The sequence below is a fragment of the Crassostrea angulata genome, chromosome 5 (genome assembly GCF_025612915.1).
Source record: "Crassostrea angulata isolate pt1a10 chromosome 5, ASM2561291v2, whole genome shotgun sequence".
NCBI lineage: Eukaryota > Metazoa > Mollusca > Bivalvia > Ostreida > Ostreidae > Magallana > Magallana angulata.
Window position 1 is genome coordinate 58534516 of NC_069115.1, and position 25007 is coordinate 58559522.

Below are 25007 nucleotides of genomic sequence, written 5' to 3' on the forward strand. Positions count from 1 at the left end.
CCATTCTAGCAAAAAACCAAAGAAAGTGATTGGCATCGATCTACGATTTGCCTCCATGTGATGTTTGTTGTTGTAAAAGAACTGTTCTATGTTTGTTTCTATACCTGTTATTTTCAAGATAATACATTGAGATGTATTAAACAATCAGAAGTATGTTTTCTTAAACTTAAGAATAAGTATTGCAGGAGCAGGTCACTACACACACACACTCTCTCTCTCTCTCTCTCTCTCTCTCTCTCTCTCTCTCTCTCCCCCCAAACAATCGAGGGAGGTTTTTTTTGGTTTGCTCGTCAAGATGACGGATAAGTTTGCCCCCTTTTCAAAACCGAATCGGATGCTGAATGTCCGAGTCTGCTTGGGTTAGAACTTGACATTTAACCAATTGAGCTAGTCATACATTTTACTCAGCCACATAAACATGATTGAAAATAATTTACTTTTTAGATAAAAAAAATTGAGCCATTTAATTTAATTATAAATTTTGACATTGTAGTATTTATGTATAGGGATCACGGCAATTGATATTCTAAAACAATGTTTTGATGCTAAAAGAGTAGGGTTTGTTTAATTTTAACGTACGATTATCCGTAGGTACAATTCAAGACGCATTTTTACTGAGTACAAATATTGCTATGTTAAAATTAATCCAGAAGTCTTTTTAAAAGCGTGCTTTGAAACGTAGTAATTTGCCTCAAAAAATACATGAACGGAAGTCTGAATCTGTAAAGAGCCCGGATGGACGTGGCTATTTTCATGCAGACTATATTTATCTGCCTTAGAAGAAGAGTTTTGCATACAGACAAGGAACTGTTCAAATTTTAAAGCTCAAATAGGAAATTTTTCTTAAGTAAATAATAGTTTATGGCTAAAATTATCATATCTAAAACTGAAAGGTGAACCTGATGGTTAATTTGTGGACCATCCAGTCTCTTTAATTATTGTTCTCAGTTGTAGGAAGGGTGTTTACTAAAAGATGACACGAAATCAGAGTGAAACTGAAATAAAGTGTCAACCGAGAGGAAAACAGCGAATTAAAACGTGGTACCGAAAGCAAAACGCTGAAAATCTCCAACAACTGCTTGATTGTAACTGATCCCGACAAAACATAAGTACAGGACAAAAACGTTATGTCATCGTGGTACCAACAAAGATGTTCTTGATAGGGCCTACACTTGTGAATAAAGTCTGCTATATCAAAGCAAGGCTCTCTTTCTTAGACCTTGTTTCCTTTATCCAGGGTGTAGCCACACATGAAGTAAGAAGATAGAAGTTTCCGTTTAACCAAGTATCAGATTGAAAAGACATTTTAAAACAATATGTAATATAAGTACATGCATCATACAATATTTATATAGAAGATCCGGAGAGTTACACGCATTGAGGAACACCCAAAAGGGTAAGTAATAAATAACGTTAACATTTATACAGATTCACTGATTTAAAAAGCACCAAATCATTTAAAATGCCATCAGTGATCAGGAGACAAAAATCAATGTGTAGGTTGTAATACATTTAAAAAAAAATAAAACTGCTTGAATCTGATGTTCCTGAACGTTTTTTAAGTCATTTTCAAAAGAAAATGGAAGTAAAACACTGACCCAGGAGCTCGCCAAAGCACCAGGGACGGACGGAGAGAATGGACGGTCACTGTAGGCATCAATACTATGTTATAGGTCAGTGTCATCTAAACTATGTTATAGGTCAATGTCATCTACACTATGTTATAGGTCAGTGTCATCTATACTATGTTATAGGTCAGTGTCAATCATCTACATTATGTTATAGGCTGGTGTCAATCATCTACACTATGTTATAGGCTAGTGTCAATCATCTACACTATGTTATAGGCTAGTGTCAATCATCTACATTATGTTATAGGCTAGTGTCAATCATATATACTATGTTATAGGCTAGTGTCAATCATTTACGCTATGGTATAGGTCAGTGTCATCTTCACTTTGTTATAGGTCAGTGTCAATCATCTACACTATGTTATAGGCTAGTGTCAATCATCTACACTATGTTATAGGCTAGTGTCATCTACATTATGGTATAGGTTAGTGTCATCTATACTATGTTATAGGTCAGTGTCATCTACATTATGGTATAGGTCAGTGTCATCTATACTATGTTATAGGTCAATGTCATCTACACTATGTTATAGGTCAGTGTCATCTATACTATGTTATAGGTCAGTGTCAATCATCTACATTATGTTATAGGCTAGTGTCAATCATTTACACTATGGTATAGGTCAGTGTCAATCATCTACACTATGTTATAGGCTAGTGTCAATCATCTACACTATGTTATAGGCTAGTGTCAATCATATACACTATGTTATAGGCTTGTGTCATCTACATTATGGTATAGGTCAGTGTCATCTACACTATGTTATAGGTCAATGTCATCTACACTATGTTATAGGTCAATGTCATCTACACTATGTTATAGGTCAGTGTCATCTACACTATGTTATAGGCCAGTGTCATCTGCACTATGTTATAGGTCAGTGTCAATCATCTACACTATGTTGTTGGTCAGTGTCATCTACACTATGGTATAGGTCAGTGTCGTCTACACTATGTTATAGGTCAGTGTTGTCTACACTATGTTATAGGTCAGTGTCAATCATTTACACTATGTTATAGTCTAGTGTACTCTACACCATGGTATAGGTCAGTGTCATCTACACTATGTTATAGGTCAGTGTCATCTACACTATGTTATAGGTCAGTGTTGTCTACACTATGTTATAGGTCAGTGTCATCTACACTATGTTATAGGCCCATGTCATCTACACTATGTTATAAGTCAATGTTGTCTACACTATGTTATAGGTCAGTGTCAATCATCTACACTATGGTATAGGTCAGTGTCATCTACACTATGTTATAAGTCAATGTTGTCTACACTATGTTATAGGTCAGTGTCAATCATCTACACTATGGTATAGGTCAGTGTCATCTACACTATGTTATAGGCCAGTGTCATCTACACTATGTTATAGGCCAGTGTCATCTACACTATGTTATAGGTCAGTGTCATCTACACTATGTTAAAGGTCAGTGTCATCTACACTATGTTATAGGTCAGTGTCATCTTCACTATGTTATAGGTCAATGTCATCTACACTATGTTATAGGTCAGTGTCATCTACACTATGTTATAGCTCAGTGTCATCTACACTATGTTATAGGCCAGTGTCATCTACACTTTGTTGTAGTTCAAAGTCATCTACACTATGTTATAGGTCAGTGTAAATCATCTACTCTTTGTTATAGGCCAGTGTCATCTACACTATGTTGTAGTTCAGTGTCATTTACACTATGTTATAGGCTAGTGTCATCTACTCTTTGTTATAGGTCAGTGACAATAATCTACACTATTTTATAGGTCAGTGTCATGCAGTGCGTTTAACAAATGACGTCAACAAGCGTGCACAAATAATGCACTAAAAATGTACTGATTTATGTTTATGCATATCAAAGACTCTTTTAAATCGTTTAGTGACTATTGTTCCCAGGAATTGGTGCAGCACCGCTTCGTTTGTTTAATTCAGTTCTTGGAGAATTTGGTTTGCTAGTTATAAGGATCCTCGTTACCCCATGACCTCTACTCTTTATGACAGTCACTCACTACATGACGATTTTAACCCTTTTGAAACATTGCCAGGATTTGGTATCTATCTCTGTTGGCAGTAGATGTAGCCTCGATCTACAGATTCACTGGTCCCGAGATCGAATACTGTAAAACTTTTGTTTTCATAAATACGAGGGTTGTTCGGAAATTATTGAGACATTTTCTCTTATTCTTTTAGTAAAAAAGATAAACTCTTGAAATTTTACCAAAACGTAAATCAGGATAGAGTTTATCAATGTGAAAAGTTTCTTGTTCATGGCATGAATAGATCATTCCTAGTAAGCTGACCAACGTGCCTTCGTCCTGTAACCCGGCGCAACCGCAAACTTTTCGCAACGTCATTTTAACGCTTCTTATTGCTCCCGTGTTTTAAACACCTTACAAACGAACTGAAATAAGAATTATTCTTTATTTCTCATCCTTTGTTTTAATTTCAAGATGTCATCATTTACATTTTCTCTCATTCTTGTTTTTTTAAGGGAAAAAATCGAGTTATTTTTACCCGAAAGTAATTACTGTGAATGTCTCCTGTAGTCATTTTTCACATATTTTAGAACTGTTGACAACAGTTAGTGTGTTAAAAGTTGTTAATTAATCCCTTTGGCCTAATTCTAGTTAAACAATCAGTGAAAAAAAATATGATGAACTGAAGTTCATACCTTGTCTTGTCATCGTATAGTTTTTTACGCAATTGCGTGGCTTTAAAAGGTCTTCTTCTGAGATTTCCACCAATTTAATGGTTTTCGTTGCGCCGCCTTGACGTCAAAATTCAATGTAAAGTCGTTGTCAGATTTTTATTGTTTGGTAAATATATTTGTTTTGCCTCGGACTAGAATGTCGCGACGTCATTGGATGAAACACGTCACGTGGCTGCCTTACAAATTTCTTTAAAAGGCAAGCGTCAAAATTTATAACGCAACATGGCGGACGTAACGTTATTTGAACTGATTTTCTACACAAACGTTTGTTTACTTATCAAACTTTAGGTCCTCGACAAAACAAAACACTTATTAGGTTTGTTACTGACTGTTTAAAGAAATTTGTGGGGTCGGTAAAGTCCATAGAAGGCTCGGCTCCGCCTCGCCTTCTATGGACTTTACCGACCCCACAAATTTCTTTAAACAGTCAGTAACAAACCTAATAAGTAATAGTGTACCATATCCGTATTTCAACTTGAACATCAGTGAAACTTAATCAACAGTTAGTCGCAAAGAATAGCAAAATGAACATATTTAATTTGATTTCTTTTATCATTAACTGTAATTCTACGGACACTTATAAAGTAGATGTTTAAGTTGTTTAATCTCCGAGTTTATGGCTGCGCCGGGTACCCCGACCACCGACTTGTTTATCTACCGTCGTAAACAAAATATTAAATATTCTTTTAATATTACTTTGTTTTATTATTTGCTGGTGTTTTTTCAGTGTCTATGCCAATTTTCACCAAAATTCGTCACTTAGAAAAGAAAATAATCGATTTGTCTCCATTATTTCCGAACAACCCTCGTAGTGGTAAAAATATAAAAGTACTTTTTTTCCAAAAATTGAATTTTTTTCTGTTATTTTCAAGTCGAACACATGCTAGAAATTCTTATCTTTAAAACATACGAATGTTTATGCTTTAGACCATTTCCAAAGGTGTGGAGGACTTTTAACAATATCTGCAGTTTTAACTGGATGTTTACAGCAATTGAATGTTTGTTAACAGTACACATGTACTTTTATCAACAGTAACACTGATTTTACTTTTTTGTTCACAGGTACACTATGTTTTGTGTTAATTTTATCCATTATTTTCTTGTTGATATGGAAATGCCGAAAGAGAAAATTGTAAGTAATTTGTCGATCAGTAATGATCCAGTATGAATTCAAGACTTTGTAAATAAAAGAACAAAATGGCGATGTCATCTTTGTAAGACTCTCTGTGGTGTTCAATCTTCACACAGTAAATGCGGCAGCGTCCTGTGCTGTAGCGTAAAGTACGAGGTCCACGAACTGCCGTCTAAGACGTCACGGGATAATCCTGTTTACGGGCACCCAAACATGGAGAGTGTGCCTGTTGAGGAGGCCACCGCAGGGTGCGAGATCTACCAATGCCAGGAGGAAATACTTAACAATGGTACGCATACAAACTGTAAATCAGTGATTTCATTGGTTAATTATCAACCATTTAAAATATTTGCATGCGATGTTAACATTTGAAAGGGTCACGTCGGCAAAACCATCGATGGTGAAGGTAAAATTAAGGTCATCAAAGGTTTTTGGGCGATGTTTAGCTGCTTTCCTTGCGATGTCCAAATACGTCTGCTTCTCAAATTTTACAAAATCATGTTGAATGTTTTACAGATCAAAAGAGACTATTGCGACTCTGTACTGTCCACAAAAGCACGCAGACGATATCTGGCACGTGGATTTACGAGAACTATTATCATCACCAAACGCTTGCTGGCGTGACTGGTCGGATAGGGTGTGTATAGCAAACTCGTCCCGTCATTCAAAGCAATAACATTGTATTATAGCATAAACCATTGACTTAATATGAAATTATAACATATCTTCGTTTTAGATGTCATCACTATAACAGTAAGATATCATATACATGTAATTTACGTTTGCTCAATATTTTTAAGATATGATGCAACAGATGGATTTAGAAAGAATGTAAGTATGGAATACGACTATGACTACGCATCAAATCATGAAACAACTCGACCGATGGATGATCAACGCCAAAGCACATACGCATACAACATACGACAAAGCAGACGATACAAAACGTCCTATCACACGTCACGATCATTAGGTGATTTGCCGCCACTTGGTGGTCGAGAGAAATTGTCTAGTCTTGCGTTAGATATAAACGATCCGGTGTATTATATTGACCCAAACCAATGTAACTCTTATCTGCCGCCAGAGACCGCATCCGTGCCATGTTTTGACGCCGGTAGCGATAGTGACGACAGTGGGGAATCCGACAACAACGGCGATTCACACAAAATGTATTTGGACGAAACCCTTCTGGGATATGTTGATACCCTGAGGAGAAACCACGAATTGTACATTCAAAAGTATAAATCGGACGGTCATAAAAAAGTGTGTTCAAAAACAATTTCCTGCGACATTTCCACCAAGCCGAGACTAAAGAGAGCCAACACCGGGGTTCTCAAACTGCTGGAGATGGAGAGAACAAAGGTCCACCATGCACTGTCTGTCCCCGTTAACACTGACGCTTCGTCTGTGGTGTCTAACTGTTACTTCAACACATCCCCAATTCGCCACAGAACACCACCTAGCTACCGCAGCTCGCCGCAGAGCTGTCGCAGAGCACCACCTTGTCACACCGCAACGACCCCCAGACCATGTCTTACCGAGGAGGACTACCTGAAAATCCTCTCGTGACGTCATTGGGCATTACGGGCAATGGAGTTCTCTGGTCGATTATATGTACTCTATAAAAATGAAAGTCAAAATGTTTTAATATACTATTTGTGTACGAAGAAAATATAAATATTTGAACATTTAGTGTTGAAAATGTTACGATTTTGGATGCTGTTTACGTAAAAACACATACTGACCGATGGGAAAAATGATCATAGAAAATGAATGAATCATACTGTGTTAGTTCATTAATAATAATGTTATTATACTGTGTTCAATCATTTCTAATCATTGATGTGCTCACATGAGTCAATTGACACGTCGATGTTACCTAATCTGGAGTGTAAATCACTAACATGATCATCTGTAGACTACGTTTCACGATGACTCAATTTTCGCCTTTTTTGGCGATCACTTTTACATCGCAAAATAGATGTATTCAATGCGCAGAAATTAAATACACAGTATTGTATGTAAAAAGAAATTTTTTAAATCGCTTAAAAAATGACTGACGCAAATAAAAAAGAAACACATTTTAACCATGACGCAAATTTTGTGACACACGAAAAAAACCCCGAACATTATAAATAAACCTCCTTTAAAACAAGAGTTTTGTATACCTATATCAGTAATATTCAAATAGCTAAAATATCGGGAATTTATAACTCGATTATAACATTGAAAATTGTACTCTGATCGGACAAAATGATAATTTTCAGTTTAAAACAAATCCCAATTCTTTAAAAAAAATCATACAATAAAAAAAATACAAAAATTATACATTTTCTAAGACCATTATAACAGAACTTTAAGAGATTGTTTAATGTGAATGTATACTAATGTAAAGTTTATATCATGTCAGCGGTGGGAGCATCTACAAGAGAATTTAAAACAAGATAATATGAAGAAAAATGTATTAATATGAAATGCTAATTAAATGTTCTGGAGGCTGTATGGTGAACAAATTAACCATCTACCTAAAATTTGAAGATATGATTTGTTTAGCTATAAACTATAAGAATAAAATTTTAAAAAAAAGAGAGAGGATATGAAAAATTCTATAATATATTTAACTTTTTAAACTTGGTTACTTTCCTATGTACTAGTATTTAATATATTGAGCTTCTCTTCTAGAGGGGATCAGTATAGTCTAAAAATGGCCGTAGCCATCTAGTCTCCTTAGTATTGAATGACTGAATACAATTTCCGTTTGTAGACGACTCTATCGCCAATATAATTGTAAAATTCAATTCTTTTAATAATGATTTGCATAGGGACATTTTATAAATGTATGTAAAACTTCATAATGTGTGTGATTATTTTGTTGTTGTAAATGTCATCGTATATCAATATAATCTTTCGACCAATCGAGGGCGCATCTTTTTAAAAAAAATCTCGATGAATATGAATTGGTATGGGAATTAACCACTTGAGATTATCATGGATATCTACAAATCTGGACCAGCTAGCATGTAACCATTTATAGTTATTTATAATAATTTTCCGGAAAAAAAACTTTGTAATAACAATCATTATGTCATTTGAGTAGAAAAAGACATTGCAAAAACTAATACATAAAATAAAACCTGCTCATGAATATTAATGAAACAGTCATTCAATGGGTCAATTAAGAAGATTTTCTAAAGATTTGATTCTTATAGAAAAGCTAAACTTAACACAAGAGTGAGGACATCTACCCAGAATAAAGAATTCCCAATGTCAACTCATTATAATGTTACCACCCTAACATAATCAAAGTATGTCGTATTAAAGTAGTACATTTTGCATCAATTTTTTATCTTATAATTTGTGACGTTATTATACGAGATAGTTATTACGAACAACTGATTTCAATCACAACAATGGTGTTCAACAGTATTTTACATGGGTTATGAACTAATAGGCTTAGCTCTCGAATAAAATTCCTTGTGATCGTCTTTCTCTACAACTGAACAAAAACCATGTCAATTTAACTGTAAAGATTGCATGATGGAAAATTCAAGCTCCAAAATATTACCAAACAGCTGGCCTAACTTCCGTGTGTAACGATGAAATAGAACATTATATTTTCAGAACATGCGGTCACGACATATACTTAGTGATCCGATTGCGGGTTAATTTCCGTATATCGGAGGATATCCTTAACATACAACACAGCTGAGTTTATATATACCATATACGGAAACTGCAAACAGAACTCATATTTCAATTTTTTTTTTTAAAAGGGGAAAAAAAAGGAAGAAAGGTCCATGAAAAAGGGTAAGATAAAAAATATTGGCCATAGATTTGATTGATTTTTAATTGATTTTGAAAACTCAGTGATAGATCCGTGAACAAAATGGCAAGGAACCGATTGCTTTAGAGGTTTGATTCTGTGCACGATTCTGACTTTTTATTTTACTAGGTTTGGGGGAGAAACACGATGAACTGATGCAGAAACCAAAGGATGAAACACGATGAAGAGATGGATAAACACAGGAGGCATCAGTTATGTTTAAATCTCAACTACGTACTAGGTAAGATACTGCATTTTTAGCGAAAATTTGATTTTGCTAAAATACATACCTATGAATGTTTCATTGGTCAAGCGATAAGTTTAACAGTTTAACACAAATGTTTTGGTCGCGTTTAACAGTAAGGTCGGCCTATTGACTGTATCAAGTTGATGCAGTCACTATCAGGTCCGTGCAGTCACGATGTGATGCACCTTAAAGTTCTGTTCAAACCAACATTTCCTTACTGATTACAGTGATGCTTTACCGTATAACTAGATACTACTGCAGGTCACACATTTCGTAAATTTTTACGATATCATCACCCTATAGAAAATATAATCACATTCAAATATGTTTTCGGTTATCTTGAAAGCAGTAATTTTAAAGTTAATTTGCAATACCTAAAATCGCACAGAGTGCATATGAAATACATGTGTCAGAATAAAAAAAGGCATTCGCAGAAGAAGAGCCCGTTTTACGGTACATAAATGTAGCTCCGTCTGTTGTTTACAGGGGTTCTGTTAACGGAACATAAATGTAGCCCTGTCTGTCGTTTACAGGGGTTCTGTTAACGGAACATAAATGTAACCCTGTCTGTCGTTTACAGGGGTTCTGTTAACGGAACGTAAATGTAGCTCTGTCTGTTATTTACAGGGGATCTGTTAACAGTACATAAATGTAGCTCTGTGTGTTGTTTACAGGGGATCTGTATAGGTACGTACATGCAGCTCTGTCTGTTGTTTACAGGAGATCTGTTAACGGTGCGTAAATGTAGCTCTGTCTGTTATTTACAGGGGATCTGTTAACGGTACATAAATGTAGCTCTGTGTGTTGTTTACAGGGGTTCTGTTTACGGTACATAAATGTAGCTCTGTGTGTTGTTTACAGGGGTTCTGTTTACGGTACGTAAATGTAGCTCTGTCTGTTGTTTACAGGGGTTCTGTTTACGGTACATAAATGTAGCCCTGTCTGTTATTTACAGGGGTTCTGTTTACGGTACATAAATGTAGCTCTGTGTGTTGTTTACAGGGGTTCTGTTTACGGTACATAAATGTAGCTCTGTCTGTTGCTTACAGGGGTTCTGTTTACGGTACATAAATGTAGCTCTGTGTGTTGTTTACAGGGGTTCTATTTACGGTACATAAATGTAGCTCTGTGTGTTGTTTACAGGGGTTCTGTTCACTATACATAAATGTAGCTCTGTCTGTTGTTTACAGGGGTTCTGTTCACTATACATAAATGTAGCTCTGTCTGTTGTTTACAGGGGTTCTGTTTACGGTACATACATGTAGCTCTGTGTGTTGTTTACAGGGGTTCTGTTTACGATACATACATGTAGCTCTGTCTGTTGTTTACAGGGGTTCTGTTTACGGTACATAAATGTTGCTCTGTCTGTTGTTTACAGGGGTTCTGTTTACGGTACATAAATGTAGCACGTCTGTTGTTTACAGGGGTTCTGTTTACGGTACATAAATGTAGCCCTGTCTGTTGTTTACAGGGGTTCTGTTTACAGTACATAAATGTTGCTCTGTCTGTTGTTTACAGGGGTTCTGTTTACATTACATAAATGTAGCCCTGTCTGTTGTTTACAGGGGTTCTGTTTACGGTACATCAATTTGGCTCTGTCTGTTGTTTACAGGGGTTCTGTTTACGGTACATCAATGTAGCTCTGTGTATTGTTAACAGGGGTTCTGTTAACCGTACATTAATGTAGCTCTGTCTGTTGTTTACAGGGGTTCTGTTTACGGTACATAAATGTAGCCCTGTCTGTTGTTTACGGTACATCAGTTTAGCTCTGTGTGTTGTTTACAAGGGTTCTATTTACGGTACATAAATGTTGCTCTGTGTGTTGTTTACAGGGGTTCTGTTTACATTACATAAATGTAGCCCTGTCTGTTGTTTACAGGGGTTCTGTTTACGGTACATCAATTTGGCTCTGTGTGTTGTTTACAGGGGTTCTGTTTACATTACATAAATGTAGCCCTGTCTGTTGTTTACAGGGGTTCTGTTTACGGTACATCAATGTAGCTCTGTGTATTGTTTACAGGGGTTCTGTTAACCGTACATTAATGTAGCTCTGTCTGTTGTTTACAGGGGTTCTGTTTACGGTACATAAATGTAGCCCTGTCTGTTGTTTACGGTACATCAGTTTAGCTCTGTGTGTTGTTTACAAGGGTTCTATTTACGGTACATAAATATTGCTCTGTGTGTTGTTTACAGGGGTTCTGTTTACGGTACATAAATGTAGCCCTGTCTGTTGTTTACAGGGGTTCTGTTTACGGTACATAAATTTGGCTCTGTCTGTTGTTTACAGGGGTTCTGTTTACCGTACATTAATGTAGCTCTGTCTGTGGTTTACAGGGGTTCTGGCAGCTGTTTGTGTTGTATTCATAATCTTCCTAGTGACATGGAAATACCGCAAGAGAAAACTGTAAGTAATGAACCCAAGAATCTTCATTGTTTTATGATAAATTTTAAGGGGGTCCGATGGTCGCGGCCATATTTAGCCTGCATAAGAGGAAGAGCTCTATATAAAATATAGAAAAAATATTCAGATTTTCAACCAATTTATATGGTATTTTTCTTTACGAATTGAAAATTTTATATATTGAAAAAATATTTATAAAAATCGAAGGCAGATCTGATGGTTAATTTATTGACCATCTAGCCTTTTTAAGATTGCAATCAATCACTCAATCAATCAATCAATCAATCAATCAATCAATCAATCAAGCTAATTATGAATACAAACCAGTCTGAACGAATTGCAAAGTACAAAATGTAATCTTTTCAAAACCAATAAGATTGTCACTGATATTCATTGCGCCCACAGGAAGTGTGGCAGCGTCCTCTGCTGTAGCGTCAAGTACGAGGTCCACGAACTGCCGTCAAAGACGTCACGAGACAATCCTGTGTATGGGCACCAAAACACAGAGAGCGTGGCTGTTGAGGAGGTTAGCGCTGGATGCGAGATCTACCAAAGTCAGGAGGAAATACTCAATTATGGTACGCATGCAAACCATCTCTCACTTCGATACTACTATAAATAATCAAGTTTCATAAGATTTGTGACTTCATTAATTGCTACTTGCCGTGTGCACAGGGGTATCTTATCCACTCTGCTTTGTATGACAGTTTTATAAATAATACATTTATAAAAATGTCATAGAGAGCAGAGCGGATAAGATGCCCCTGTTGCCATGAGGCCCCGATCGACGTATATCCCCGAGTACCCAAACTCCGTCACCATAAGCAGAAAACCTCCTGCGTTTCTCTGTAAATTATTTTTTGTGGTTTTTATCATTTGCAATCACTAAATATAAAGTGAAACAATATAATTTATAAAATTATTAACAAAAATATTTTTATTTTTATTCAAATAAGCCCTCTGAATATGACGTTTATCACACGTGCTATCATAACTTATGAACCTAACTCCGTCACCCACATGCTCTATGATATGGCAGGGAATGAAGACACATTAACAATTTAGTTAAAACTCAATTTGTATCAAGGCCAAGTTATAATAAGTAAAAATGGTGCATACAATTTAAATTGTATTTAATTTCATTGAAATGAAATGATCGCCAGAATAAAAAATGGGTCCATGTAACAACAACCACAATGGCCTTTTCAGAATTTATGGATGCCGTTTGATTTATGTCCTTATATATTTCAAATATTTTATATCATTAATTAATATATTACTTATTAAGTTATTTATTTATTACATTTTTAGAAATGTAGCATATTCTAAATAGCGATATACCGGATATGTCTATACCCTGTATAAGGCAAAAGTATCGGCATGAGCGATTTGACGTTATCATCAAGAGTAGTGCATAAAGGCTATTTCGGTCTGAAAAAATGTATTAATTACCTTAATAAAAAATGTATTACATGTGAAATGCTTCATCTTGACCTCTCTAAAAATGGCTGACCACCGTAAATGATCGAATGGGCCCGCATGTCAGAAATATCGATATTTTAGTGCACCCGTGAAAAAGTTTTAGCTGATTTCACACAATTAATGGTGCATAAAATGAACAAGGTTTAATTCTGTTATTTTTTGACATATTCTTAAATTTAACCGTTGCAAATTGTTGACATTTGATTAAAGATTTTTGACATGTAAAAAATGACGTCATAATCGTACTTGATTTCAAACGGCGAGGAGTTTCCCGAAAGTGACGGAGTTAGGGTAGTGACGGAGTTAGGGGGCTATGCGATATGCATATTGTTTTATGCATGAACAAGAATCTGCGTACCTCAGGCTGCATGGGGTTGGTTTCGTTTAAAAATGATCTATAATGGCCATGTTGAATGTTTCACAGATCAAAAGAGAATACTGGGGCTTTGTAGCGTCCACAAAAGCACGCAGACGATATCTGGCACGTGGATTTACGAGAACTATCTTCACCACCAAACGCTGGATGGCCTGATTCGTCGGAGAAATAGGAACGGGTGTGTATAGAACAGAAAATGCTTTCTGATTTTCAAGATCAGCACTGATCTTCATTTACATTAATTCTGACGCATCGTTGCGTGGTAAGATTACATCTGATTTTATTTTACGTCTTTTACTATGCCATTTGTTCCGTACATTGTCCGTCACATTAAGTATTTTGCGCATGCTTGATATTTTACAGATATAATACCTGTAAATTGCCCATGAGGTGCGGGAAGAGTGTCAATATGGACTACGATTATGCCTTGAATCATGGATCAAATCGCTCAAATGACAGACTGCGAAGCTCAGTCCGTCGTAGCAGACGACACAGAACGGTTCAGCAGGCGCCCAAATTACCACGTGATGCGCCGCCGCCTTGTGGTCGAGAGAGAATGGCCAGTCCTAGCGTGGATATAAACGATCCAATCCATTACATTGACCCAAACCAATGTAACTCTTGTCTTCCGGGAGAGGACGCTCTCAGCCCAGAGTCCGTGCCATCTAGTGACGTCAGCAGCGATAGTGACGACAGCGGGGAATCCGACAACAGGGATTCACACAAAATTGCTATTGACAGCATTTTACTGGAGTATGTTGACACTCTGAAGAGGAACCATGGCATGTACATTCAGAAATACAAAACAAAGAACAAAAATACTAACAAAAGAACATCTTCCTGGGACAATTCCACAGGGCAGAGGAAGAAACCCAACACGGGAGTTCTCAAACTGCTGGAGATGAAGACGACAAAAGTCTGTCAGACCTTCTCAGTTCCTGTCAACATTGAGCCTGTGTCTCTACATCCTTGTCACTTCAGTACACCCCCAATTCATCACCGGAAACCCCCCAACTGTCATCGGTTACCCCCCAGACAACAGAGGCCACCACCCCTATCTCACACCGCCACAACCCCCCGGCCCTGTCGAGGAGAAGAGGACTACCTCAAAATTCTGTCATGACATCATTGGGGATTTTGGAACTATGAAGGAACCATGAAGTTCTGTCATCAAATATCATAAACATTTATTAAAGTAATATAATTATATACCGGTATATCCCTGATTGCATATAATGTTTTATATTGTAAATGTATCAATACTGGATAGTGAACAGTGGATGGAATAAGATATCGCCTACAGAAAGTAATGATTTGGATATAGAACTTACACGTGATGGACAAAAGACCAAACAATGTTTATGCATGTATATATATTTATTCCAAAGATTGTTTACTAGGATCAATAAATAGATCAATGTTGTAGATTGTCTCTCATTTATTCATCACTTTCAATAGTTTACTGCATGTAATTACAATTAAAAGATGACATAACAAAGCTTAAATATATAAAGTACTTGTATGAAAAACATAATTAGTAATATTTCATCTAAATATATTGTATATCGACATAAATCACTCAAAATAATAGTTTAATTCCTTCAGGAAGGAAGCTCTCAGACTCTATCACAATTCCAGGAAAAAGCCTATTTGTTTCTCTTCACTTGAGCAAGGCAAAAATAATTTTTAATTCTTTCCTGTTTCAATTCAAAGTCAATCAATGTTCAAACACAGAACAATTTAAAACCTTAAGGAAAACCTAAACATTGTCAATTAGAATCAAAAGTTTGGCTAAAAAATAAACAAACATGAACTTAGTACGAATTAAATACATATCAGTCAAGGCCCTCATTATAATAACTCAACTATTATTTATATCATTTCCTGTGTATAAATGAACACATAATTTAAAATTTCAAAGAGTTCAAATATATTGATAAGAATATATTAGAATTAAAAGGTCATTATGATTTCATTGTATCACTTTTACAGAATCAAAGTACATGATGATGTCCTCAATGAATCACAGTAGATGATGTCACAATAGCATGATAATGTCCTCTGTGAAGTACAGTTGATGATGTCACAATGAAAATGACATCATATTCATAGTAATGATGACATAGCCTATAGTGTACTCTGTGGGGTAAAGAATCAATACTGTCTAGCCCTATATCACAAACTTCGACTGTTGAACTTCTCTACAGCTGGGCAGAGACTCCACTCTGTCAACAAACAAAAGAAAATACTTTGAAGTAACAGTAAAGTTGAATAGTACATTTTTTGGCCAGATTGATAGCTCATCATGGCTACCCATTCAAATTTCTGATACTGTCGAAAAAAGAACTTGTAAACTTTTGGTGATGCAGAATGTAAACTGAGGTTTGAATTACACACACAATACATGTAGCAGTTAGCAAACAGTAACGCTTTCTATGTTGGTCAACATACAGGTATAGACACCAAATTCAAGTCATTACTTGCAGCCCATGAACTGTGAGATGTCATTTTAATACACAAATATTATTGATTGGATCAAAGCTTAACACAGCCTGAGTTAAGGTACATGTATACATTTAAAACTGTTCTCACTTCCATTATTCATGAACCGTGACAAAAACTTTCTTAACCATGATATTACTTTTTGACCTAGACCTCGAGACTGACCTTGGCCTTTCTCTGGGCCTTGAGTTGGTCGAGCTTTTCCTGGATGGCCCGGCCGTACTCGGGGTCTGCCTGGCTGAAGTTCTTGACCACTCTCTTCTGTAGGAAGTCCGAGGCATTGATCGCGTGACCGGCAATATTCTCCACCAGTCTCTGTCTTTCAGCTGGCTTCAGAACCTGTGCAATTTAATGATAAGAAACAGAATGAACGATAGACCGGTTGATAAATTCACAATATTTTGTATCATAACAGCAAAAAAAATTTATGTCAACCCACTGCACGAAGTGAGAAATTGAATTTAATTATAAACGACCAACCAACTAAAACAACTGCCATTATCTTTTTCAAAGTTAAAGGAAATGTGGGTCTTTACAAGAGTGCATACACCAATGAACACAAGTTACCAATGAACACTAGTTACCAATGAACACTAGTTACCAATGAACACTAGTTACCTTTCTCCAGAATACATACACCAATGAACACTAGTTACCTTTCTCCAGAATACTCCGACTTGGGAGTAATTGTCCTCATCAGCCGTGTTGTAACGCTTGACGTCTCCGCTGATGGAGAATTCACTCTCCAGATTGGAGGGGTTGTCCACTGGTCCAGAGAAACTGTTAGGGAAATAGTTCGGAGCACCACCTAGCAAGAAATAAATAATTTGACAATGTACAACATCTGTTATATAGGTCGGATGTGTAACATTGATAAACAAATGGATTTAAAACACAAGTATGTAGCAATGAGCAAGCACAGAACATAGCTCTCAATATGCATGTTCTTGTAGTTATAGTGTATATATCACTTTAGGTTACTGTCTTGTGCATGCTGGGAGTTATCACTTTGCAGCCAACCCTGTGCATGCTGGGAGATATCACTTTCAGTTCCTGTACGAAACAAGCATGGACACAGAGCTGTTTCCTCTGCATACCTACCTTGGTTTTCATCCACACACTGTGGTCCGTCCCTCTGGTAATTCTTGGTTCTAGCATTAAATGGACAGTTGACGGGAATCTGCAGGTAGTTACTGCCCAGGCGATGTCTGTGTGTGTCCGAGTAAGAAAACAGGCGGCCCTACAGGTAAGCATTATACAAAGACTTGATTAAAACTTCTTAGCTTTGAACATACTTCTCTGTACATACTCCATTGCAGACTGCCTCTATACCTGCAACATTTTGTCTGGGCTGGCCTCAACTCCAGGAATCATGTGAACAGGTGAGAAGGCAATTTGTTCCACCTCGGCAAAGTAGTTCTTTGGATTTCTGTTCAGGACCATTCTCCCAACAGGTAACAGGGGGAACTCTCCCTGTGGCCAAATCTTAAGTTCAAAGAAAAGACAGTACGACATTTTATAAAATTAATTTAGCTGGTCTGTTTCTTTTTTTACCTTAACATATTAAGAAGGCTGAAGAGTCATGGACAATTTTAGGGTATAATCATCTCCAAAAGAGGAAGAGCTTAGTATAAAGATATAAGAAAATAATTGATTTCTAACGCTAAAATGTATGGTATTTTTCCTTACATAATAAAAGTTTAAAGCTAATAGTATCATGCTTAAAGATTTCATTAAGATCTGATGGTTAGTTGTTGACCATCCAGCCTCCTTAACAGTAACGATCCTTGTCCTTTGAAAGAGATAACAAATGAACCACAGAGATAACCATTTAATCCGTCTCATTATCTTTGTATTAAAAATCAATATTTTGCTGACAAAATATATGTATGTAAATAAAAAGATAACAGAGAACACTGTACCTTGGTAAGGTCAAATGGATTGTATCGAAATTTCTCTGCCTCCTCAAAGGTCATGACCTGGATTTTGAGACTCCAGGAGGGGAAGTCTCCCTCAGAGATGTGGTTATACAGGTCTCTGATGGCGTAGTCTGGGTCATCCGTGGCCAGCTGGGCGGCTTCATCTGACATCAGATTCTTGATGCCTTGGTCACACTACACACAAACACAGATAAAATTGAGAGTTTTGGATAACTAACATGTATCCAGAGTTAATCTACTGTCATAATTAAAGACAAACATGTTTTATTTTAATTTAAGGATAAAATTCTTATAATTACATATTCAAAGTATCAACATTTCTCTGTTTCTAGGAAATATATTTCTACTGTATATCACAAATTTAAATAAAAAAAATTATGTTCCAATACAACTCTTTATTTCAGTAATAGGTTAGTACCCTTTAGAATAACTTTAAAATACTGCACAGATTTTATAATTCACCTTCCAGTGGAATTTACAGTACACAGGTTTGCCTTCCTTGTTGACCAGTTTAAACGTGTGACTGCCGTAGCCGTTCATCCTCCTATAACCGTCCGGTGTGCCTCGGTCTGAGAACAGGAAGGACACCTGGTGTGTGGTTTCCGGCCTCAGAGTAATGAAGTCCCAGAACATGTCAGGGTCCTGTGGGATAAAGCAAACACATTTATTAATAAACAGCAGATAAAACAAGTTTAATACAAAAACAGAGAGCAGACATAAATGGACTGCTAGAAATACATAGTTTCTTCTTTGTAAATTAACTGATCAAAGAGAGATAACTGACCTTGAGATGAGTCTGGGGGTTTCTCTTTTGTGTGTGAATAAAGCTGGGAAACTACAAATTAGGTGGAAAAAAATGATGAATTAAAAGACATGGTACAGGTACAATGTATAACAATATCCGTTTTCAAATCAATGATTTTTTTTATCAATGCTGAGCAGTAAAAACTCCATGAAATCAACCCTTGTCATACCAACATGGGGTCTCTGATAAAGAAGATAGGGGTGTTGTTGCCCACTATGTCCCAGTTTCCTTCTTCTGTGTACATTTTTACAGCGAAACCCCGGGGGTCACGGGCTGTGTCAGCAGATCCGCTCTCTCCACCTTTTCAAGCAAATCAGAGAAGTATTTCATCATAAAAATTTGTAGTTACCTTACTGAAAAGTCACCATCCAAATAAGTCAGTAAAACATAACAGTGGAAACATCACGAGAAGTTAGACTTATCTGATCAATATACTCACCAACAGTGGAGAATCTAACAGCCAGGGGTGTTTTCTTGCCAACAAATTCAAAGGGCTTGGCTTTTGTGTATTTAGTAATGTCATGGGTGCATTCAAAGTATCCAAATGCTCCTAAATACAGAAAATAAAATTTAAAAATTTGATTACCACTATGCTTATAAACTGCTATGAGTAAAGCACTAAGTGTGATATTTTATTCTATAATATTGTTGTCATGACCATTCACATTTTTTCTCAGCTTTTGTTGTGTGTTGATTCTTGTATAAAATTACAAACATGCCATATTGTCATACTCTGATATTAAAAAATCACATTCAATAATATGGAATTGCCATTGCTAGAAATTAAAATATTTATTTGGAAGTACAATAGAAAGAAATAAAAATAATCAATGAACAATACACATTTTATCTTCCATAGCACAGAAGCATTAATGGAGTTGCTGAAATAGAAAAGATGAGTGACCTGCTCCTTTGGCATGGACCACCCTCTCTGGGATTCTTTCACGGTTGAAGTGTGCCATCTCATCAGTGAAGACGAAGTCTTGGAGAAGGACCGGCCCCCGTGGACCAACTGTCATTGTGGCTGTCTTCAGACCCACAGGGGCACCTGTTCCAGTGGTCAACACATCTTCCTTCTGAAATCAGATGATTGTGATACCGTGAAAACATATCTGCACACCTAGTAAATGCAAAAACACTTGAACTGCAAATAAATAGCGACAAGGTGTTATTTATTTTATTAAAACAAAATAGATTACAATCGGACGAAATGAAAAAACCTAAAATCCGCATAGAATTGACATTTGAATGCATTTAAATCATATAAAAAGTACTGTCAGATGTCTGGAATATTGTGACAATTATTTGGGTCAGATAACGTAAACGACGCACTAGTTGGTCAGCATGTCCACCGCGGGGCCTGCTTCATCGTGTTCCACTTACCACTTGGGTCTTTTTGAACTCCTTCAGCTGCTCAGCAGCCTTGTCACGTCCTGCCATTTTGTCGTTGTTGTAAGGAGGGTTGTGCAGAAGTTAACCCGATATGACGAAGTCCAGGTACAGCGTCCTATTTTATGTAACTTGGTTTACCAAACGAACAGGTCAGAGGTAAACTTAAATCTTTTGTGTTTGGAGGGAAGAAAATGTGTTGTTATGAAACTTGAGTTAAGTTGTACTATAACAAATTCGCTCTCTACTGAGCGTCGAGAAAACGAACATCTTCTGTAAAGAATAATAAAGTATGTTTTTTAAAACATTGTAACGCGTTTTCCCCATTAATCCTAACCGAGTTAGTACAACACCGGTGAAAAAAGTTTAGCAAGTACTCGAGTACCATCTTAACTGATCTAAAAAGTTTATTTTAATTTGAAGAAAAAAAACCCCCATTTATTTGAATAAAAGTATGGTGATATCTAACAAATGTTAATGTTTCTATCTGTGTTTACATTATGAATGTGTATAACGTTATGGGCCTTAAAACACGTGGGCTTGGTTGTCGGATATTGGAATTCTTTATTTAATTATTTGTTCCCGAAGACAAAAATGAATAATTTAAAAATGAGTAATCTTAAGATTATTTCTGTGTATTGCATTAAAGAAAATCACTGAAAACCCATGTTTCAATCATGTTAAAAATGTGTATTCAATGTAAATTTTAAAAAGTCTTCGAGAACGAATAATAAAGAATTCCACTATCCGATAACTACGCCCCTATGGCTTGAAAGCAACATGACATATGTACCCTGTACTTTAAAATATGATAGATGATAGATCTATAACAGATTAATTCTTCACCAAGCAATTCATTCATTATGACCAAATGTTACTCGACTATTGAAAATGTGGGATGTAAAAATATCTACATTTTTATACAGGATATTTAATCATGATCAATTATAAAATTTTGCATGAATCAGAGCATCTTGTTTTTACTACACAGAGAATCAAAGTACTGACGTACTGACGGGAGTTGATTTTATCGATTATTATTTATTTTAGAATCAACGATACGTTATTTTGCATGGCGTTAGTTTATTATACATGTACTATGTATTTAGAATACGCACATTTTTTATAATACGAATACTCGGACTTTTCCGAAAAGAATTTCGATAAAACCCATATGAATCATGTCATGTAATATTTAAAGAGACTATGAATTCCATCAAGGTACGTATCAGTAATCGAAATATTTCTGACATTGGACTCTAGCTTCGTTCAACCACACGCTCGGCTTTCTCCGTTAATCTCCGACAAGCAGGAGAGATTCCCTGCTTGTCGAAAATTTACGGAAACCACCGATCGTCTGGTTGAAATCTCTAGCGTAGGATACCACTACTATAAAATATCTAAATTGTTCCTACCATTTAAAATCTGACTATTTTCACGGTATTTATTAATAGGTTTCCTGGAGAAACAGTGCTTCAGAATTCATTACAGCGAATTTATCGATTATTTTCGAGGACTAAGTCTTGTCAGCGGTGATGATTTGTGATTAGGTCCAAACACTGTTTCATTTTCGGTTTGCCACAATCGCAACTTCTCGGGCCTTTCCGGCAAGCTCGGAAAAACACCTCGAATGTATTACCTAAGCGTCCATGACAACCCCCCTTTTTGTAAAACTTGAAATAAATAGAACACTTTTTACGATCTGTTGAGATGTGAGGTATACTTCATTAAAGTAAACGATATACACTAAAATATAACACAGAAGCGACATACAAGACCGTCTAGCCGATACTTATTTTAACTGATAGGAAGCGACTCCATTTTGTATAAAATTCTAACATCCGGTGATACATTCGAGGTGTTTTTCCGAGCTTGCCGGAAAGGCCCGAGAAGTTGCTTTTATTCACATAGTACACTGCACGAAAACTCGCGTTTAATTTCTCCTTAAATGCAATTTAAACGTTGCGATTATTTAAAATTTAAATATGTAGAATTACATATTGTGTGCCAGTAAACAATAAAAAATAATTAGCATTTAATTCAAGTTTACTGGGTTCCGTAAAAGAACAAATTTAATAAAGTTGGAAAAATTGTAAACTTACTCATACGTACAGATTTATGTGTTCCGTAAACTAACATTATACCTTTTGTATATAAAACGTTTAATTTTCATTAAACATGCAAAAAAAAAGTAAATTTAATGGATATATTAAATTTGTTTGGTTAATTTAATTTAATGTAGAACTTAAACTTCATTGTTAGTTCTTGTTTAATTTACACCTTACATTATAAAATTGTCAAAAATTCAATAATATACGGGATTCGTAAACTTCCAAATACATTCAAATAAGATGCTTTCATAAACTTCATTATACCTCTTGTTTATGTGACGAGAATATTTGGATAAAACCTGCTGATATCAGCTAGAATTCTTTATATTTTACGCCATCATTATTCTCGTTTAATGAAATAATATCTTTATCTAGAAATGAAAAACATCCAGTTGTTTTCTTTGAAATTATGTTTTTGCAATTTTTTTGGAAAATTAAAATCACACAAGTCCACTTATGATTCGATTTTATTGCATGTCAAATGTCTCAATGATATTTAAAAAAGATACAAGTTTTCTTACAAAGCAAAATATTTCAAAATTTTAGTATAAGTGTCACAATTTAGAAAATTACAATATATACTCCATATGGAATTGATGCTATTACAATTATAACTTCTGATAAAGTTCTTAAAAATACTAAAGTAAAACTCAGAATTTGGAATTTTGAAAAACACACTTATTTGACATAAGCAAATGCAGTGCAATACACAAAAATTGGAAACAATGCAGTCTATCTGGACTGGTAGAAAAAAAAACGACTGAAACTGGTCTGCACATAACAAGCTATAATTTCCTAGTAACTTGCTTATTTTTTATATTCAACATAAAATAAGAGAAAAAGTCAATTTTCCACTATAATGCATGTGGATAAAGTTATGCTCTCTAATTAAACTGTTTAACTGCAACTTGAAAAGCAATTGTTGAAATTTGACTAAATTGAAGTAATCAGATTTTGTTACTTGTTCAATGGTAACTTAAATACACACACACAAACACACATGTGTATCATCAAAAAAATCTGTCCATGTTCATGTATTTTGAAAATAGCATTTTTTCATTCAAACTTTAACTTTGTAGTACACAACTCGCATGCAAACAGATCAGAGTTCTCGATTGAAATGCTATATTCAAAATGATATGATATGGAGAAATGATATATTTAAAACATGGATCGAAATTCTTTGCTTTTTCATTTTAAAAAACTCGATTAGCAAAAACAGCTGGACAAGTACAATATTACTGTAATTATTAAAAGCAATATCAGATTTGAATAACAAAATAACACATATAAAGTTTCACTTTCAATACAAATTATTCAAGTCTATCCTAATAAGATAACAAATGTTATTTCTTGCATCTACGAGAAACTGACAGGGAAGCCTCACTCGCCCACAAGCAAGAGCAAAAGGATCGGTCCAAGACGCCACCTTTCTCTAACTTGGGTATCAAGATCTGCAACTTACTGCCAGCAAAGATCTAGACCTTTCAAAGTACTCTTGCATCGTCTCATGTATTTTTTTTTACAATGAATTTCTGTACACTTTAAAGTTACATAGTTATATAAGTGAAATTGTACAAACATGTGCATTGAAATAACTTGAGATAAAAAATTGTATGTGCATGCATGCTACTCATTAAGTTAATATATCATTAAACAAGGAAAAAATATGACCGAGTTCTAAACTGCATCAAGTTTAATCGATCAGTACCTTTTGTTAACAGTTTAAAATACAACAAATTTTATATAAACATTTGGTTGTCTCAATTTAAAAAAAAGAAAAACATCAGAATTGCACAAAACAGTATGGAACAGTTGGTATTTGATCTCTCAATACCCATTTTTATTCAATTCTACATCATTAGGTTAAACTATATACAATTTTATAAAACAATTTTAAACTGGGATGCAGGAAATTTTTATATAATTTCTGTATATAATTTTCTAGCCTAGGCCCAAGTTTTAGGAATAAGCTCTAAAAGATGTACATACAAAGAGTTTTGAGTCCTGTATAATTATAACTGCCTATATGATCATACATGTACTGTATTCCTTTAAAAAAAAACTCTTTACTCAATAAATAACAAAAAAATAGTCTTTAACACTTTAACCAATAGAAACAATCTGCAAAATATTAAATAAAATAACCATTTTGTATCACCCAAAAATATGTTAAGTTTATAATTTGATCTATGAATTAAAACTAATATAAGCCTTTGACAGGGAAGCCTCACTCGCCCACAAGCAAGAGCAAAAGGATCGGTCTGAGACACCACCTTTCTCTTACTTGGGTATCAAGATCTGCAACTTACTGCCAGCAGAGCACCTTTTCAAAATACCCTTGTATTGTATTCTATTTCACAATAAAGATGCATGCACTAATTACTGAATTTAAGCTTAAATATACATGTAAATAACTCGAGAGCAAAAATATATGTACTACACAAAAGCCAATCTGA

The 25007-nt window shown here is 35.4% G+C and overlaps 3 protein-coding genes across 4 annotated transcripts; 2 read left to right on the forward strand and 1 right to left on the reverse strand.

Annotated features, from left to right (window-relative positions):
- The first annotated feature begins 230 nt into the window (after positions 1-230).
- Positions 231-7644, forward strand: LOC128183881 (uncharacterized). Of its 2 annotated transcripts, XM_052853094.1 has the most exons (6): positions 231-1396; positions 1564-1673; positions 5403-5472; positions 5589-5761; positions 5989-6109; positions 6273-7644. In XM_052853094.1, exons 2-6 carry the CDS (start codon positions 1637-1639, stop codon positions 7039-7041), a joined length of 1170 nt encoding a protein of 389 aa, XP_052709054.1. In that variant the 5' UTR covers positions 231-1396; positions 1564-1636; the 3' UTR covers positions 7042-7644. The 2 variants fall into 2 exon arrangements, with proteins under 2 accessions (XP_052709054.1, XP_052709055.1); XM_052853095.1 differs by lacking the exon at positions 1564-1673.
- Positions 7645-9133: 1489 nt separating this feature from the next.
- LOC128184383 (uncharacterized) lies at positions 9134-14988 on the forward strand. Its single transcript, XM_052853830.1, has 6 exons — positions 9134-9279; positions 9425-9536; positions 11877-11946; positions 12349-12521; positions 13850-13979; positions 14165-14988. The coding sequence occupies exons 2-6, from the start codon at positions 9467-9469 to the stop codon at positions 14922-14924; spliced, it is 1203 nt and encodes a 400-aa protein (XP_052709790.1). The 5' UTR covers positions 9134-9279; positions 9425-9466; the 3' UTR covers positions 14925-14988.
- Positions 14989-15159: 171 nt separating this feature from the next.
- On the reverse strand, positions 15160-20620 carry LOC128184382 (catalase-like). Its single transcript, XM_052853829.1, has 12 exons — positions 20432-20620; positions 19953-20124; positions 19488-19598; positions 19218-19348; positions 19028-19078; positions 18706-18885; positions 18226-18417; positions 17636-17788; positions 17405-17543; positions 16960-17111; positions 16469-16642; positions 15160-16026 (listed from the first exon to the last, which is right to left on the reverse strand). Exons 1-12 carry the CDS (start codon positions 20486-20488, stop codon positions 16003-16005), a joined length of 1536 nt encoding a protein of 511 aa, XP_052709789.1. The 5' UTR covers positions 20489-20620; the 3' UTR covers positions 15160-16002.
- Between the last annotated feature and the right edge of the window lie 4387 nt (positions 20621-25007).